Source organism: Muntiacus reevesi, chromosome 1 (assembly GCF_963930625.1).
Source record: "Muntiacus reevesi chromosome 1, mMunRee1.1, whole genome shotgun sequence".
In the NCBI taxonomy this organism is placed as follows: Eukaryota; Metazoa; Chordata; class Mammalia; order Artiodactyla; family Cervidae; genus Muntiacus; species Muntiacus reevesi.
The window spans coordinates 187,213,357-187,233,139 of record NC_089249.1 but is presented as its reverse complement, the minus strand read 5'-3'; the positions used below and the strand labels follow the sequence as shown (position 1 = coordinate 187,233,139).

At 38.6% G+C, this 19,783-nt stretch overlaps 2 protein-coding genes across 2 annotated transcripts; both read left to right on the top strand.

Annotated features, from left to right (window-relative positions):
* The first annotated feature begins 3,741 nt into the window (after nucleotides 1–3,741).
* Nucleotides 3,742–4,671, top strand: LOC136165781 (olfactory receptor 7A17-like). Its single transcript, XM_065932041.1, has one exon. The coding sequence runs from the start codon at nucleotides 3,742–3,744 to the stop codon at nucleotides 4,669–4,671; it is 930 nt and encodes a 309-aa protein (XP_065788113.1).
* Nucleotides 4,672–15,639: 10,968 nt separating this feature from the next.
* On the top strand, nucleotides 15,640–16,581 carry LOC136155546 (olfactory receptor 7C2-like). Its single transcript, XM_065917387.1, has one exon. The coding sequence runs from the start codon at nucleotides 15,640–15,642 to the stop codon at nucleotides 16,579–16,581; it is 942 nt and encodes a 313-aa protein (XP_065773459.1).
* Nucleotides 16,582–19,783: the final 3,202 nt, after the last annotated feature.

Below are 19,783 nucleotides of genomic sequence, written 5' to 3'. Positions count from 1 at the left end.
GCCTCCCTCCCCAGCCAATCCCTCTGGGTCTTCCCAGTGCACCAGCCCTGAGCACTTGTCTCATGCATCCAGCCTGGACTGGTGATCTGTTTAAACCTTGATAGTATACTTGTTTCAATACTATTCTCTCAGAACATCCCACCCTCGCCTTCTCCCACAGAGTCCAAAAGTCTGTTCTGTACATCTGTGTCTCTTTTTCTGTTTTACATATAGGGTTATTGTTACCATCTTTTTAAATTCCATATATATGTGTTAGTATACTGTATTGGTCTTTATCTTTCTGGCTTACTTCACTCTGTATAATGGGCTCCAGTTTCATCCATCTCATTAGAACTGATTCAAATGAATTCTTTTTAATGGCTGAGTAATATTCCATGGTGTATATGTACCACAGCTTCCTTATCCATTCATCTGCTGATGGACATCTAGGTTGCTTCCACGTCCTGGCTATTATAAACAGTGCTGCGATGAACATTAGGGTGCACGTGTCTCTTTCAGATCTGCTTTCCTTGGTGTGTATGCCCAGAAGTGGGATTGCTGGGTCATATGACAGTTCTATTTCCAGTTTTTTAAGAAATCTCCACACTCTTCTCCATAGCGGCTGTACTAGGTTTCATTCCCACCAACAGTGTAAGAGGGTCCCCTTTTCTCCACACCCTCTCCAGCATTTATTGCTTGTAGACTTTTGGAGAGCAGCCATCCTGACTGGCATGTAATGGTACCTCATTGTGGTTTTGATTTGCATTTCTCTGATAATGAGTGATGTTGAGCATCTTTTCATGTGTTTGTTAGCCATCTGGGTGTCTTCTTTGGAGAAATGTCTGTTTAGTTCTTTGGCCTATTTTTTGATTGGGTCATTTATTTTTGTGGAATTGAGCTGCAGGAGCTGCTTGTATATTTTTGAGATTAATCCTTTGTTGCTTCATTTGCTATTATTTTCTCCCATTCTGAGGGCTGTCTTTTCACCTTGCTTATAGTTTCCTTTGTTATGAAAAAGCTTTTAAGTTTAATTAGGTTCCATTTGTTTATTTTTGCTTTTATTTCCAATATTCTGGGAGGTGGGTCATAGAGGATCCTGCTGTGATTTATGTCGGAGAGTGTTTTGCCTATGTTTTCCTCTAGGAGTTTTATAGTTTCTGGTCTTACATTTAGATCTTTAATCCATTTTGAGTTTATTTTTGTGTATGGTGTTAGAAGGTGTTCTAGTTTCATTCTTTTACAAGTGATTGACCAGTTTTCCCAGCACCACTTGTTAAAGAGGTTGTCTTTTTTCCATTGTATATCCTTGCCTCCTTTGTCGAAGATAAGGTATCCATAGGTTCGTGGATTTATCTCTGGGCTTTCTATTCTGTTCCATTGATCTATATTTCTGTCTTGGTGCCAGCACCATACTGTCTTGATGACTGTGGCTTTGTAGTAGAGCCTGAAGTCAGGCAGGTTGATTCCTCCTGTTCCATTCTTCTTTCTCAAGATTGCTTTGGTTATTCAAGGTTTGTTGTATTTCCATACAAATTGTGAAATTATTTGTTCTAGTTCTGTGAAGAATACCATTGGTAGCTTGATAGGGATTGCATTGAATCTATAGATTGCTTTGGGTAGTATAGCCATTTTGACAATATTGATTCTTCCAATCCATGAGCACGGTATATTTCTCCATCTATTTGTGTCCTCTTTTATTTTTTTCCTTGGTGTTTTATAGTTTTCTATATATAGGTCTTTCATTTCTTTAGGTATATATACTCCTAAGTATTTTATTGTTTTTGTTGCAATGGTGAATGGTATTGTTTCCTTAATTTCTCTTTCTGTTTTCTCATTGTTAGTGTATAGGAATGCAAGGGATTTCTGTGTGTTAATTTTATATCCTACAACTTTACTATATTCATTGATTAGCTGTAGTAATTTTCTGGTAGAGGCTTTAGGGTTTTCTATGTAGAGGATAATGTCATCTGCAAACAGTGAGAGTTTCACTTCTTCTTTTCATATCTAGATTCCTTTTATTTCTTTTTCTGCTCTGATTGCTGTGACCAACACTTCCAAAACTATGTTGAATAGTAGTGGTGAGAGTGGACACCCTTGTCTTGTTCCTGACTTTAAGGGAAATGCTTTCAATTTTTCACCATTGAGGATAATGTTTGCTGTGGGTTTGTTATATATAGATTTTTATTATGTTGAGGTATGTTCCTTCTATGCCTGCTTTCTGAAGAGTTTTTTTTATCATAAATGGAATGTTGAATTTTGTCAAAGGCTTTTTCTGCATCTATTGAGATAATCATATGGTTTTTATCTTCAATTTGTTAATGTATTACCACTTTTATCTTTTAAGCGCTTTTTTTTTTTTTTTTTTTTTTTTTTTTTTTTTGCTTGGCATCAAATGGGGTTAATCAGGCTGCCAAAAACCAAAGAAGCTTTATCTCCTCAAAGTCTCTCAAGGACCACCTGAATTTACTAGATATTTTCTTTCTTGAGTCCATTTCAGTCCTCTCTCTCTATGTTTATGGACAGATTGTTTATGTTTATTTAAGTACAAAAGCAAAAAAAATGGACATAGCAATATGGAGCCCAAGTCTATTTGTCCATGGGAGACTTAAGAATTTCTGGGTACCTTTTCTAAATTCTCTAGAGAAAGAATATTTGTTCTGGGAAGCTAGAGCTGTATCTACTTGAGCCTAAACAGTGAAACAGTGTGAGAGGGAGTGAAAGAACATGGAAACAACATTGATTAGGAGGCCTGGGAATGTTGTGTGAGTGTGTGTGTCTCTGTGTGTGTGTGCTCATGCCTTGTGAACTGAGAGCAGTCCTCAGAGTAGGGGTACTTGGAAAGATAGATTCCAAAGTAACTCATAATTCAGGGACCATAACTCAATTCTATAAAGTGCTAAGGAAGGGATCATTTTCAATTCACCAGATGCCTTTGCAAAGAGATTAATAAAGTGCAAGATTTACATGGTGTGGACAATGGGCTCCCTGTGTCTTAAAGCCTGAGCAGCAACAGGCAGGTTTGCTCTCTCCTCAATATCTGCGAACATCATCCCTCATCACTCTATGGCTTGTTCATTCCCCACCACACACTGGCTCATTCTGGGCCTTGAGTTTCTGAAGTACACTTCTTCCCTAGGGCCTTTGCACTGGCTGTTCCTTCTGCCAGGCACATATTTCCTCAGGTAACCTTGTCTCTCTCTGTCTTTCTTTCTTTCTTTCTTTCTTTCTTTCTTTCTTTCTCTCTAGTTCTTCTTTAAGGTGTCTGTTGAAGCGCTACCTTATTGGCATGTCTTGGTTGAACTCCCAATAAAAATAACACATTCTATCCACTCTTTCCTTTATACATGCTTTCCTTTTCTTCATTGCATCTGTGCTATTAGACATGTTACATTGTTATTATTTTTGTTTGATTGTATTTTCTCACTGCCATTAGTCTTTAGATTATAAAGACTTATTTTAAAACATCCCTATGCTCTGGCTATGCCTGGAACATGGTCTGTAGTCAATATATATTCCTCAAATGCATGAAAGATATTCTCAAAAATAGTAGTATACATTATACTTGAATATCAGGCTGACAGTGGGAAATGTATTTCTATAAAAATGGAAAAAGGATGCCCTTAATGGGGACCAGGCAAGCCACCAAATACAAAATTAATGTATTGGCTCTACAATATAAACATAGCATTAATTCTAGGCTATTAAATCTTGCTTATGTGAAAATTAATCTTTTTAAATTTTTCTGGTAGTCACCTCCAGCACATGGAACCACGGAATTATACACGAATTTCAGGATTTTTTCTTCTGGGATTCTCAGATGCACCAGCACTGCAGTCTCTCATATTTGGTCTTTTCCTCTCCATGTACTTGATCTCTGTATTGGGGAACCTGCTCATTATCCTGGCTGTCAACTCAGACTCCCACCTCCACACCCCCATGTACTTCTTCCTCTCCAACCTGTCCTTTGTAGACATCTGTTTCACCTCCACCACCATCCCAAAGATGCTGTGGAACATCCAGAGCAAGAGCAAAGCTATAACTTACGAAGGCTGCATCACACAGATGTATTTTTTTGTACTCTTTGCAGTGTTGGACGACTTACTCCTGACTGTGATGGCCTGTGACCGCTTTGTGGCCATCTGTCACCCTCTGCACTACACAATCATCATGAATCCCCAGGTCTGTGCACTGCTGGTGCTGGTGTCCTGGATCCTGAGTGTCCTGAACTCTTTGCTACAAAGTTTAATAGCTTTGGATCTGACCTTCTGTGAAGACTTAGAAATCCCCCAGTTTTTCTGTGAACTCAATCAGGTCATCCAACTTGCGTGTTCTGACACCTTTCTTAACAACATGATGATATATTTTACATCACTGCTACTGGCCATTGGTCCCCTGGTTGGAATCCTTTACTCTTATTCGAAGATAATTTCCTCCATATGTAGAATAGCATCAGCTCAGGAGAAGTATAAAGCATTTTCTACCTGTGCGTCTCACCTCTTGGTCGTTTCCCTGTTCTATTGTACAAGCCTAGGAGTATACCCTAGCTCTGCTGGTACCCACAGCTCCCACTCAAGTGCAACAGCCTCAGTGATGTACACTGTGGTCACACCCATGCTGAACCCTTTCATCTACAGTCTGCGGAATAAAGACATAATGAGAGTTCTGAAAGCATTTATGGGACAGCAGCTCTAACCAGGATGACTTTCCTGAGTCTCAAGAAGTGCCCTTGACTGCAGGACAAAGAGCAACTGAGCCAGAAACTGCTTTGCCTTGATCACATTGTGGACGTAGACCTTGTTCCTTCTACTGATTTCCATGAGTGTCCATTTCTTTGTCTCCACCTCTTTATACAATTTAAGTAACTCACTTTGTAATTCACTTCCTGAGTCTGATAAAGTTTTCCTGTTTATCCTTTGTCCTATGCCACAAAATCTTTCCCAACTTTTGATCTGAAATATTTGGATATTTTTATTTCTTTCATAGAACAACAAGGATTTCTTAAGAATAATTTCTTCTCAAATAATATATACTATCCCAAGTAATTTTCATTTTACTTTCCTGAAAGGATAGTCATGTTACATTTTTAAAAAGTATATTGTTTACTTACAATTAAGGGTTGATTTATCTCCCTCATAAAAGAAGGACATGAGCAATGTCTCAAGGTTGATTCTATCTTTCTGTCCCCGCATCTATAGTGTATAGTTCTCCAAGGTATGTCAGCTCCGAGAGCCTTATCATCTTGTGCAAATGCCAGATAGAAATGGAAAAGGCTTCTACAGAGCATTTCAATATCCCCACCCAATAACTTAACATAATATCCAGTACTGTCCATGATTGAAAAGGATGTGGAAAATATGGTATCTTTGCTGGGCATCTTAGTACTTCCAGATATAATCAGGCTCTGTCAAGAGGGAAGAGGCAAATGGAAAAGTTGCATAACTAATCTATAATGAGCAATCACAAGACTGACAGTATCCAGAACATTAAAACAAACAATTGCTTGATAGAAGCAGGAAGATCTTGTCCAAAAGGACATTGATCTTCACAACTGTTGTGAAACAGTCACACTGTGTGATGAAGAGAGCACTGTCTCCAGCCAATTACTTCAAGGAATTGAAAAACACTTTAAGGTTTTTGAAGTATTTCTTAACGTAGGATAGAGACATGACATATGATAATCCACACACTGTGGTAAAACTGAGGCAGTATTATGTCTTGGGTATCAAGGTATTTGGGGAAAAAATTCAGCAGCCACCCTTGGCCATGCGAAATGTGAAACCCAAACGACTCCATAGCACCACCATTTTGAGTAAAACCCCTTCCCGAGGAGAGAAAACGAAATTTAAAGAGAAAGAAACTCAACGAGCCAATCAGGGGAGGACAGGAAAGTCCCTCCCCCCCCCCTTACTCTAACCCACCAATCAGTAGCTAACAAGACACCCTTAGTTGAAAAATTAACCAATCCCCTTAAGCTTCCCTTCCCGCTTCCCCTGCTATACAGTATAAAAATGATTTGCCGCTTTCACTAGGGGCTCCTTTGCCGTTGTGTGAAGAGAGTCCCTGCCCGAGATTGTAATAAAGTTCCTCACTGCTTTTGCATTGATCCGCGGCTCCTGTGGTGTTTGGTGGGATTCTGCGATCCAGGTACAACAGCCAGAGTGAAAGAGCAAATCCCATCTGAGTGACAAGAGCTTTCAGAATCCTGAGTAAACACCTACTGCACTGCCTTAGATAGAGAACAATTCCCTTTATTAACATTAATTTAGTGGCTCCAATTAACAGATATGCATCTGATTCAGGGCTTTCCTGGTGGCTCAGAACAGTAAAGAATCTGCCTGCAGTGTGGGAGACCAGGGTTTAATCTCTGGGTTGGGAAGATCCCCTGGAGAAGGACATGGCAAATCACTCCAGTATTCTTGCCTGAAGAATCCCCAATGGACAGAGGAGGCTTCTGGGCTACAGTCAATGGGGTCACAAAGAGTCAGACACAACTGAGCAACTAAGCACATTACATCTGATCAATCCTAAAATATGATGCTGTCAAAGTGCTGCACCCAATATACCAGCAAATTTGGAAAACTCAACGGTGGCCACAGGATTGGAAAAGGTCAGTTTGCATTCCAATCCCAAAGAAGGGCGATGCCAAAGAATGTTCAAACTATTGCACAATTAAATTCATTTCACATGTTAGCAAGATAATGCTCAAAATCCTTCAAGCTAGGCTTCAACAGTGCCTGAACCAAGAACTTTCAGATGTACAAGCTGGATTTAGAAAAGGCAGAGGAACCAGAGATGAAATTGCCAACATCTGTTGGATCATAGAAAAATCAAGGGAATTCCAGAAAAACATCTCCTTCATTGACTACACTAAAGCCTTTGACTGTGTTGATCACAAAGCATTATGTAGAGGGTATATTGCCGGGAGCCAGCACACGAGATCCCACCCATGACAAGGTCAAGAGGAGAAGACCTGACGGGCAAGGCGGATCAGGTTTTCAGGGATTCCGAAAAGTTACCCCCAGCGCTCACCTTAAAGATGATATCTGTCTTTCTGATGCTTGCTTCAATAGACTACTACCTAATTTCTGAGACACAGGCAGAAGGCCTTCCCCAATCTCTTTCCAAATAAGAATCAGTTTAGAACTTTAATCAATAACTTTCCCAGGTGGTGGTATTTTATGAGATTATCCAGGGTGAAAGGAGTGTTTTAATTTAAACTCCTTTGCTGGTATTTTAGTTTGTTTGGCAAATGCATTTATGCCTTAGTACTAATATGCGTGATTGCTTATAATACCCTAATCATAAAACAGCATAAAGAACCTGATCACATAAAGGCCCTAATAGGCACAGAGCCCTTCGGGGGTGAGGAAGCCCTATTAGAGAACATAAAAATATTATTCTGAAAGTGGTTACAGTTAAAGATTTAGAAAAATAAGAGTTTAAAATTGCTAATTTTAACCAGGAATGCTAAACAGGGGCTGCCTCACTGGAGCTACAGAGTCTTTGTGTGGTAAACCTTTTAGATAAATTTAACTGATAACTTCTGCAAAAGGACTGAACTTTGTGTTCATTAAAGAATAGATTACGGAAAACAGCTTTGCATTCACCTAGGTCATAAAATGTCAATAGGCCCCAAGGCCAGAAGATAATGTACAAGACCCTCATAAACAAAGAAGCATGCAGAAAACACCCTGGTTTCGTGAAGAACAAGCTGATGTAATGTTAAACTATCTTCCTCTTAGAAATGTACTAATTTAGGGTATAAAAGCCACGGTAAAAAATAAAGCATTGCCAGACTCTGTCAGACCCTGCAAACACCCCCGTCTGGTCATTCTCTCTCTCTCTCTCTCTCTCTTTCTCTCTCTCTCTCTCTCTCTCTCTCTCTCTCTCTCTCTCTCTCTCTCTCTCTCTCTCTCTCTCTCTCTCTCTCTCTCTCTCTCTCTCTCTTTCTCTTTCTCTCCCTCGCAGACTTGGCCCTATCAAGGCTGGTCTCACATGTCTTCTCTCTCTCTGTCACTGACGCTGTTCATCCTGAGGGTCTCCCCTGGATCCTGCCGAGGCTGGACCCTGGCAGTATATCTACCCAAAACAAACTTCAACTTGTTAATCTGGGAATGTCTAAATTTCTCATTCTTTAAAAAATAATTTGAGTTGAAATTCACATAACAAAGTAACCATTTTAAGACAAACAGTTCAGTATCATTTAGAGCATTCAGAGTATTGTACAACTAACACTTCAATCTAGTTCTAAAACATTTTCATCATTTCAACATAAAATCATTTATACATTAGAAGAACAGTTGCTCCCCATTACTTCCTTTTCTAGTCACAGAAAAAGTGTTCCATGTATGTCTGTATGTATCTATATATTATATGCAGTTTATATACAAGGAATCATGCAATATATGGTCTTTGTGTTGAATATCCTTCACTTTCATAATATTTCGTCTTTTCATGCAAGTTGTAGCATGGCTTAATTTGTTAATAGATAATATCCTTCATTTTTGAAGGATAGTTTTGCTGGATATAGTTTTGCTGCTTAAGAGCTTTCCCCCCAGAACTTTAAATATGGCATCCCATTACCTTCTAAGTCTCATACTTCCCATTAGAAGTTAATCTTACTAATCTTACTGTTAATCTTACTAATACACTTCTGTGAGAAGTCACTTCTCTTTTGCTGCTTTCAAGGTCCTCTCTGTCTTTCTCTTTTGTCAATTTGATTACACTATGTCTCAGGATAGATCTCTTTAAGTTTATCCTGCTTGTAGTTTTTTGAGCTTCCTGAGCACATTGATTCGTGTCTTTCATCAACTTTAGGAACTTTTCAGTCATTATTTTTTTAAACATTTGTTCTGCCACTTTCCCTTGTGAGGCTACCAGGTTAATACCATGACAGGCAGCCTGGACCTAAGTTTTAGCTTCCCCCGAAATGGTAAGATTCCCTACCCCCATCAGGTAACCTGGAGCCAGCCAATCAATATGCGCCCAGTAAGAAACAAAGGGAGAGCTGAAAAGCCCGCGAAAGTCTATACCAATAGAATTGCTTTGCAAACATGTAACCAATCCACTTAAGCCAGCTACTAACCGCTTATGCATATCTTATAAATTTGCGTAACAGCTTGGACTCAGCACTTTTCTGACCCTGCACCGCTGTGATGGATGCGGCAGAAGCTCCTGGCTCGAGTCAGTAATAAACTTCCCTTTTTTTGTGAGTTGCATTGTCTTGAAAGCCTTCTTTCTTCCTGCTCGGGGATTCAGACATCGGGCATAACACCCTCAACTGCTCTTCTGGGACTCCCTTTATACGTAAGTTGTTGCATCCTCCTGGCTTCTTTTAATTCTTTGTACATGGCTCTTTTTAGCTCTTAGAGTGTATTCAAGACAGTTTATATCCTTTTTCTGACAAGCCCAGAGTCTCAAATTCTACTATTTGATTTGTTCTTGTGAAAGAGTCACTTTCTCATTTCTCTGCATGCATCATATTTATTCTCCTTATTGTTGAAAACTAAATATTGTTAATATTAAATTGTCACAGTTTCATAAATCAGCTATGCACCTCCTCCTTGAGATATATTGTTGTTGTATTGTAGACTGTATTTGTTTGTTTGCTTAATGATTTTTATAAACTAAATTTTATAGACTATATTTTTTTGCTATATGAGATCACTAAAGTCTCTGTTCTATTATCTTAATGGTCAGCTAGTGATAGATTTCCTAAACTTTGGATCCAAATAAACTTTCTCAAACTTTACTGTTTGGCTGTGTGTGTGTGTATGTGCGCACGTGCACATGCCTGTGTACACTTGGACTTCTTTTCATACTCTGCTGAACATTTAATAATTATTTACCTTTGTCTTCACACGCTGCTTGCCCAGAGCCTTGACTATCAGTCAGAGGTGAGAAATTAAGGCTTTTTTTCTGAACAGGCTTCCTGCCTAGTCTTTTAAATTCTAAATAATATGTGAATACTTTCATGGTCATACTTCCAAAGCATCTCCCTCTCCAGTCTTTCCTCCCAGAAATTTCAGCGTACCTACTGTTTGCCCCATTTCATATCCTCTGTCCCAGACACCAGCAGATAACTCATCTGTCCTTAAATATGCTCAACAATCACATTCCACATAGCTGCTTTCCCACCGTGAGAGAAATTCCAAGTTAAGCAAAGTAACTTGGAATCTCTTTGTTCGAAGTAAATTTTGCGAATCCTTTGAGGAGTCAAAAGAAAGGTCAAAACAGAAAACCACATCTTTTGCTCTCCATCACTAAGAATTCGCACAGGGACTGTGGTGCCACCTGCAACACTGCCACTGCCAAGACGGGGATGTTGGAGACATAATAAGCTAAATTATCAAAAAGCTTACTAATCTGATTCCAGTTGCCTTTTTCTTAAGTGTTCACTACTTTGCTCTGAACCATCAGTAGTTTTTCATGTTAATGAAGTTGATACCATTTTCCCCAGTATTTTACATGTTTTTGTGGAGTGTTAGGACATTAGAGTTTCCTGTAAAAGCAGAAAAGTTTGGAAAAATGGGAGGACAGAGAGAATAGGAATTGAAATCGAAGGTATAAAGAGTTTCAAGGAAGAAATGTTGAAATGTCAAATATCAGAAGATAATTAAGTGGATGGTCATCAGATGAGGCTACTAGTAGATTATTAGTGACATTAACAGGTACAAGTTAGTTGATATTAAAAGTGGAAGCCAGGTTATGGGAGAAAATAGATGAAAAAATGTTTCAAGTATAGGAAGTATCCAGCGATTATAAAACTTGGGGATTCAAAGATGGTAACGATAACCCTATATGCAAGACAGAAAAAGAGACACAGACAGATGTATAGAATGGACTTTTGTATAGATGTATACATGTATACAATGTACAGATGTATAGAATGGACTTTTGGACTCTATGGGACAAGGCGAGTGTGGGATGATCTGAGAGGATAACATTGAATCATATGTATTATCAAGTGTGAAACAGATCGCCAGTCCAGGTTGGATGCATGAGACAAGTGCTCAGGGTTGGTACACTGGGATGACCCAGAGGGATGGGATGGGGAAGGAGGTGGGAGGGGGGTTCAGGGACCCTGAACACATGTTCATCCATGTAAATCCATGGCTGATTCATGTCAATGTATGGCAAAAACCACTACAATATTGTAAAGTAATTAGCCTCCAACTAATAAAACTAAATGGAAAAAAAAAAATCTTGAGGATTCAGATCCACCATGAGCAAAATAGAAAACAGCACTTCCCTCATGAATGGAGAAAAGGAAATAAAATCTAACAGACATGTAAGATCATACCTAAGCACCCTAAGTGATGACCTGTTCTTATTTTCTAAAAATGCTTTGATAATGTTGATTATGACTTTAAAAACAGTACCTTATCAATTAATAAAGATGACGTTATCCTCTGGATTGGAATATCAAGTCTAATGGACTTGTTTCGACCATGTAAAGCTATGGATATCTGCAGAGTCCGGCCTATACAGCCAGACATCCACCTCTTACCTTACCATACTTCTCTCATCACATGCCTGGAAACGTCTGTGGATTGCACCTTGAAGAGTATGAACAGAAGTCATTAGAAACAGTTTTGTTGGAAGTCGGGTATGCTGCAGTCCTTTGTTGACAACACCAAGTCCAGGTGCTTGGGACTTCTGTGATCATGAACCATTTGTCAGCATGTCTTTGATAGTCAAAGAGATTTCAACTGAAATGTTGAGGAAATACTCATGGGAAAGGACCCTGGAGATAAGACCTATGGAGAAAAGAGCATCATGACTAAGGTGCATGGGGAGGAGTATGCATATGTCAAAGCCAAGATGCTCCCATGGGTACAAACCTAGCAGAAAAGAAGCTCCTTTCTGTTTTAGCTTCCTCACTCATGGGAACCAAATTTCTCCTGGAATAGGGGACATGGAACAATTAACTTAATGAGCAGTTGTGAGAATTCATCTCTGAAGCCCCGGAAATGGTAAATATCCCCCCTTTCTCCTCTCACTACAGCTCCATAGTCCCAGGAAGAAGTTCAGCTGTACCCTTTTAGAGAACGGATGCCTGACATCACCTCCCTGCACTTCCTTGGAGTTGAGTTGACCATCCAACACCCAGGAAAGAAAGGACCGAGGGAACTAGAGACCCACTGAGGGTATTAGAGTGTGTGCCATGGGAAACAGGTACAGAGACAGGCAGAACTCTCAGAGTACTAACATGGGTGGCACAAATGAGGATAACACAATGGTAAGAGTCCATTTGCTAAAACATTCTACACAATTCCCGTCCTGAGTCTCTTTCAATCTCTCTCAGCTTTCTCTTGTCTTCTGAAACCCAATTCTGAGAAAACCTTGCCATTCTAATGGGAACTGATGCAAGAATGAATGCTGCCAAAATGTCTCCATAGGTTCTTATCCAGCTATCTTAGGCATTTTTAAGGAGCTGTTGCAGGTTCCTATATTCTCCTCTATCAAAGATGCACCTCTGTTCTTTCGTCTATCAAATTTCATGCATTCATTCGTTCAAAAAAAGAAATATTCCCTGGGATTCCATATAGTTAACACTTGTGAATCTGTTTATGCATTTTCTCACATTAAGTTAGTTAATGATTCTGGGTCTCAATTTTAAATTTTGTAAAATGGGGATCATAGTACTATCCACTTCATAACATTAAGATGATTAAGTGAAAGGAGAAAATGCATTTTTAAAGTTTGCATTTGTTTATTTTTGTCTGTGTTAGGTCCACTGCTGCTTTTCTCTAGTTATAGCATGTGTGGGCTACTGTCTAGTCATGGTGCATGGCTTCTCGCTGCTGTGACTTCCCTTGTTGTTGAGCACAGGCTTTAGGGCACTCAGGCTTCAGTAGTTGTTGCTCCAGGGCTCCAGAACACAGGCTCAGTAGTTGTGGCACAGGGGCTTAACTGCTCCTTAGCATGTGGGATCTTCCCCAATCAGAGATCGAACATGTGTCGCCTCCACTGGCAGGCAGATTCTTTACCACAGAGCCACCAGGAAAGCCCAGGAGATAATGCATTTTAAGCTTCTAAATTGGCCCTAACACTTTGTGATCATCTATACATACTAATCATTATCACTGCATTACTGTAAACACATATTCATTATTTTAAAAATGTAGTGAAGTTCAGTGTCGGCCCGAGACAGTGGGTGGAATGGGTTAAGGAGGTCAAAAGATACAGATATCCAGGTGTAGAGTAAATAAATCATGGGACTATAATGTACAGCATGGTGACTATAGTTAATAATACTGAATAGTGTACTTGGAAGTTCCTACGAGACTAGATCTTAGAAGTTCTTAATACAAGAAAAAAAATATCATAATTATATATGGAAATATTTGTTAATTATACTTATTATGGCCATCCATTTGCAGTATATACACATATCAAATCATTATGCCATACACATGCTCATATAATGTTATTTGTTAACTATACCTCAAAACAGGGCATCCCCAGTGTCTCAGCAGTAAAGAATCCACCAGCAATGCAGTAGCCACAGGAGATGGTGGTTTTGATCCCTGGGTTGAGAAGATGCCCTAGGGGAGGAAATGCCCACCAGCTCCATTATTCCTACAGGGAGAATCCTGTGGACAGAGGAGCCTGGCGGGCTACAGTCCATGGGGTCACAGGGACAGAGGAGCCTGGCGGGCTACAGTCCATGGGGTCACAGGGACAGAGGAGCCCGGCGGGCTACAGTCCATGGGGGTCACAGGGACAGGGGAGCCTGGTGACCTGCAGTCCATGGGGGTCACAAAGAGTCAGACACCATTGAAGGGACTTAGTAGGCACACACCAATTGTGATGATGATAAAATGAGCTTAGGCTATTAAACATAGCTCAGGTGCTTGACATTTGGTAGTCCTCAATAATTTTTAGCTTATATAATAAATTTATCATTCTCATTTACTGTATGTTTGTGGTTTTCAGTTCCTGTTCCAGATTTCTACTTTTGCTACTATTTGAAATGATTGTAATCTGCTTTTAAGACATTTAACTGTAATTACAAATGCTACTTTTTTTCCTCTCACACTCATTTTTTCTGCCAATTTTCATTTTTGAATAATTGGAGATTCACAGAAAAGTTACACAGGTACTAGAGATTTCCATAATGATGATAATGTTTTGGAACTAGATAGGAGTGATTTTTGTAAAACATTACAATATATCACCATCTGCAACTCAATGCCACCTTAACACATCTATTGGTTTTTACAAATTTATGTAATAGCAACTGCCTTATTAAAGTCATATTCAGTGAAAGAGGTTTTCAGCTTTTAATTCATTTCCAGAAACCAATCTATAATCTTCAAACAATAATTTCATACCTCAAGTGTGTTAGTAAACAGTATTATTGATTGTAAACTTTCTTTTTTTCTTCAATACTTAAAGGAGAATTCTTTTAATGTTTCTCTCACATGTTTCCATGGTAATTTTGAAGGCAAGGTTTGATGTTGTTCTAATTATTGATCTGTTATCCTACATGCTGAATTAACCAGTGAATCAATAAATTTATTTCTTAGAGATTTTCAATTTTTAATGAGGATTTGTAAGTAATATCATCTTGCAAAGTTAAGTATTTTCTTCTGTATGTGTCTGTTTTTCTCTTTCTTAATTTTAGGCATTTCTGTTCTTTTTCTTTTCGTTGCTTTCATTAAGCATCTGATTTTCTCTATTTGACTTTTGTCAAAGAATTAGCACTGGAATTTATTTCTTGGTTGTAAAATTTTTCTTCTTCATTTATTAGCTCTGCTTTTAGCTTAATTTTCTGCTTTAGTTAGTTTTGTTTTGTAAAACTTAACTGCATCTTCAAATTTTAAAATGTTTTTCACTCTTGGTATAGAGTACCTGTGTGACTATTTTTGAAAGAAATAGTAGGATAAAATGAATCTAAAAATCCAGACTTTTGTTGCCGCTCAAAGATGATTTCTGTCCATGATTTAAAGTGTCTTGTTATAGATCATTTCCCCTTGGGTTTGTATAAGTATGTGTCTAACTATAAAAGATCTGTATGCTGATTTAATTTCTTAAGGCCAGAAAAGCAGGTCAACTATCCTCTCATAGCAAGTGTTTGAAAATTTATTTTTCCTTCCACATGATGGAATTTTGCCTTCTTAATCTTTTCTGAAGAGACATTAATTCTAGCAATGAAGAGAGTATCCCTCATAGATTAATAGTAGAAAGAATTTTTGTCTAACATTTGTTGCCTTTTTACACTTTCTTTTATGAACCTTTAATATCCTATGACTTTTTCTAAATTTATACATTAATCTTTCTATGATTTACACTTAGGACTTTATAGATTAAATACATTAGTTTTTATCAGTCAAATAGATTATTTTTTATATCCTCTCTCCATAGCATATTCTCATTTATAATTTTTCAACTTATGGTCCAATTATTGATCTTTTCTCCCCTTATTTCTACCAAATACTTTTTATTCAGAGAGAGCTACTGAACCTAGGAACAGATTTTCCAAGTAGCAATGGCAACCACAATTTGTTACCAAAGAGATCAAATTTTTAGCCCCAAATGAATGGACATCTCCCTGGTTTTGGATTAAGGATATGGCTGTCATTCAGGGTAATTATTATCTGGAGTGAATTCTGTGTTTCCTTTCAGCTGATTCTGAACAAATCCAGCAGCCACATGGAAATAAACCAAACAAGAAGCTTTCTCCTCCTGGGATTCACAGAGGACCCAGACCTGCAGCCTCTCTTCTTTGGGCTGTTTCTGTCCTTGTACCTGGTCACATTTGCTGGGAACCTGGCCATCATCCTGGCCATCATCTCAGACCCCCATCTCCATACCCCCATGTACTTCTTTCTCTCCAACCTGTCATTTGTAGACATCGGTTTCACCTCCACCACCATCCCAAAGATGTTATGGAACATCCAGACACAAAGCAAAGTTATCACCTATGAAAGCTGCATCACCCAGATATTTTTTTTCTTTGTATTTGGATGCCTGGACAATTTAATCCTGAGTGTGATGGCCTATGACCGCTTTGTGGCCATCTGTCACCCTCTGCACTATATGGTCATCATGAACCCCTGGGTCTGTGGGCTGCTGGCTCTGGGGTCCTGGAGCCTCAGTGTCACAGGCTCGCTGCTTGAGACTTTGACTGTCTTGAGGCTGTCCTTCTGCATGAACATGAAGATCCCACACTTTTTTTGTGATCTTCTTGAAGTCCTGAAGCTCACCTGTTCTGACACCCTCATCAATAACATAGTGGTGTATTTTGTGGTTATTGTTTTAGGTGTATTTCCTCTCTTTGGGATTTTCTTTTCTTACTCTCAGATTTTCTCCTCCATCCTGAGAATTCCATCAGCCAGGGGCAAGTATAAAGCTTTTTCCACCTGTGGATCTCACCTTTTTGTGGTCTCCTTGTTCTATGGCACAGGCCTAGGGGTCTACCTCAGTTCTGCAGTCACTTCATCCTCTAGGACAAGTCTGGTGGCCTCTGTGATGTACACCACAGTCACCCCCATGCTGAACCCCTTCATCTACAGTCTGAGGAACAGAGACATGAAGGGGGCCCTAGGGAGACTCCTCAGGAGGGCACCATCTCTCAATAATGGGTTGTTGTAGGACTCACATAAGTAGCAAGGATCAAACCATTGGTAGGTATTTTTCACAATCTTGGATATATCTAAATATTAGTTTAATTTTTCTAGTTCTGTAATCATTGTATCTTACTGTGCCTTGACTTTGACTATATTTAAAGATGGTGTATTATTTTTCTGGGGCTGTTATGACAAAGTACCATAAATCAGTTGGCTTAAATAACAGAAATTTATTGCCTCACAGTTCTAGAGACTAAAATTCTGAAATTGAGGGTTAAACAGGGTCCATTCATCCTGAAGCTGTGATCAAAAACCTGTTCCATATCTAGTTTTTCTTTTAGTTTGCTTTCTGCAATATTCTAGTTTTATATAATTGTGGTCAAGGAAAATGCTTGATGTAATTTCTGTTCTCTTAAATTGGTTGAGGGTGTTTTGTGACCTAGTGTTTTGTGACCTATGTGATCTATCCTGGAGATCATTTCATCTGCACTTGAAAAGAATATGTACTCTGCTGGGTTTGGATGTAATTTCCTCTAGATAGCAATTTAGTTCAATTGGCCTATTGTGTCATTTAGGCCCACTGATACCTTATTGATTTTCTATCTGGATGATCTTTCCATTGGTGGAACTGGGGTGTTAAAATTCTCTGCTCTTATTGTATTATTGCCAGTTTCTCCCTCATGTCGGTTAGTATTTGCTTTAAATATATAGGTGCTCCTGTCTTAGGTATGTGTATGCTAACAACTCTAATATCCTCATCTTGTAACGATCCCTTCATCATTATAGAATGTCCCTCTTTGTCATTTATTATAGTCTTTGTTTTAAACTCTATTTTGTCTTACATGAGTAGAGTAGAGCTACCCCTGCATTCTTGCTGTTTGCATTTGCATTAACTATCTTTTCCATCCCCCTCACTTTCAGTCTGTTTGTGTCTTTAGCCCTGAAGTGAGTTTTTGTAGGCAGCTTACTGAGGACTTTTTTCCAACCAGCCACCCTATGTCTTTTTATTGGAATGTTTAGTCCATTGGTATGTAAATATTGATAGCTGTGTACTTACTGCTATTTTATTCCTAGTTTTTCAGTTGTTTTAATGATCTTCTCTGTTCATTTCTTCTTTTTGTTTCTCCTTTGTGACTTGATGAGTTTATTTAGTGGTATATTTGGGTTCCTTCCTTTTTTTTTTATTTTTGTTTATCTCTTATAGGTTTTTGATTTGTGTTTACCATGAGTTCATATTTCTTCACTCATAATTATATTTACTTGAATAAGCTGATAGTCATTTAAGTTCAAACATATTCTAAATATTTACATTTTTATACTCCTCTACCCCACATGTTGTGTTTTTATGTCATATTTTACATATTCATGCTTATCTCTCTGCTGTCTATTATAGCTATAGTTGCTTTTAAATATGTTTGTCTTTTAATCTATGTACTGATTATTTAAGTAATTTTTAATCCTTACTATATATTTGCCTTTCCTAGTGGAATTTTCCCTTTCCTATAGATACTTCTTTTATATTTAGAGAAGACTACAACTTTTCTTTTAGGGTAGGTTTCCTATTGATGAAATATTTCCATTTTTGCTTGTCTGAGAACTTCTTTGTCTCTGCTTCTATTCTGAATGATGATCTTCCAGGGAAGGAGATCCTAGGTTGCAGGATTTTCCCTTTCAGTACTTTCAATGTATCAGGTCACTCTCTTCTGGCCTGCAAAGTTTCTACAGATAAATCAGTTGATATGTGGATTCCCTTGTAATGACTCTGTTTTTCTCTTGCTGCCTTTAAAATTCTCTCTTTATCTATCTTTTCCCATTTTGATTATAATATATCTTAGCATAGGTCTGTTTGGCCTCATCTTGCTTTGGGACCCACTGTGCTTCCTATATTTGGATACCTGTTTCTTTCTTAAGTTTGGGAAGGTTTTAGTCATAATTTCTTCAAATACCTTTTCAGTACACTTCTCTCCCTCTTCGTTTGCAATCCCTATAATGCAAGTGTTGACACAATTGATATCATCCCAGAGATCTCATATTTTACACTGTTTTTTTTATTTCTTTTTGTCTGCTCTTATGATTAGATAATTTCCACTATTCTATCTTCCAAATCACTTATGTGTTCTTCTGTGTCATTGCGTATGCCCTTCATTTTATATAGAGTGCTTTTTATTTTAGATATTGAATTATCTATTTTTTATTGGGTCTTCTTTATACTTTTGCTGTTGTTCAGTCACTCAGTCATGTCCAACTCTTTGTGACCCCATGGACTGCAGCATGCCAGGCTTCCCTGTCCTTCACTATCTTCTGGAGTTTTCTCAAGCTCATGTTCATTGAGTTGATGATGCCATCCAACCATTTCATCCTCTGTTGACCCTTTCTCCTCCTGCCCTAAATCTTCCCCAGCATCAGGGTCTTTTCCAGTAAGTCAGCTCTTTGCATCAAGTGGTCAAAGTATTGGAGCTTCAGTTTTAGAATCTGTCCTTCCATTGACTATTTAGAGTTGATTTCCTTTAGGTTTGACCGGTTTTATCTCCTTGCTGTCCAAGGGACTTACAAGATTCTTTTCCAGCACCACAGTTCAAAAGCATCAATTCTTTGGTGTTCAGCCTTTTTTACAGTCCCACTCCCACATCTGTACATGACTGCTGGAAAAAACATAGCTTTGACTATACAGAGCTTTATACCTTTGGGTCTATGCTAAGTCACTTCAGTCGTGTCTGACTCTTTGAGACACTACAGACTGTAGTTTCACCAGGTTCCTCTTCCATGGCATTCTCCAGACAAGAATACTAAAGTGGGTTGCCATTTCCTCCTCTAGGGGATCTTCCTGGGGATTGAACCCCCGTCTTTTACATCTTCTGCATTGGCTGGTGGGTTCTTTGCCACTAGTCTCCACACCCGGAGACTTTTAGTTCCTTATTAAATTGATCCGTGTTTAAGTTAATTCTTTTCCTTAATTCATGTTTATTATCAATATATTTTTATTACAAATGTTTTGAATTCTTTGGTATATTATTTATTTCTGTTTCACTTACATTTCTTTAATTTATACAAAGGCTTTCTCTTGCTCTTTCAAAGGAGAATGCTGCTGTTTAGTAGCTTCAGTCATGTGTGACTCTGTGCGAGCCTATGGACTGTAGCCTGCAAGGCTCCTCTTTCTTTGGAATTCTCCAGGCAAGAGTACTGGAACGGGTTTCCATTCCCTTCTCCAGGGGATCCTCTTACACAAG

What these genes read in the sequence shown, in the direction of transcription:
- LOC136165781 (XM_065932041.1), top strand. Translation starts at nt 3,742, where the DNA reads ATGGAACCACGGAATTATACACGAATTTCAGGATTTTTTCTTCTGGGA.
- LOC136155546 (XM_065917387.1), top strand. Translation starts at nt 15,640, where the DNA reads ATGGAAATAAACCAAACAAGAAGCTTTCTCCTCCTGGGATTCACAGAG.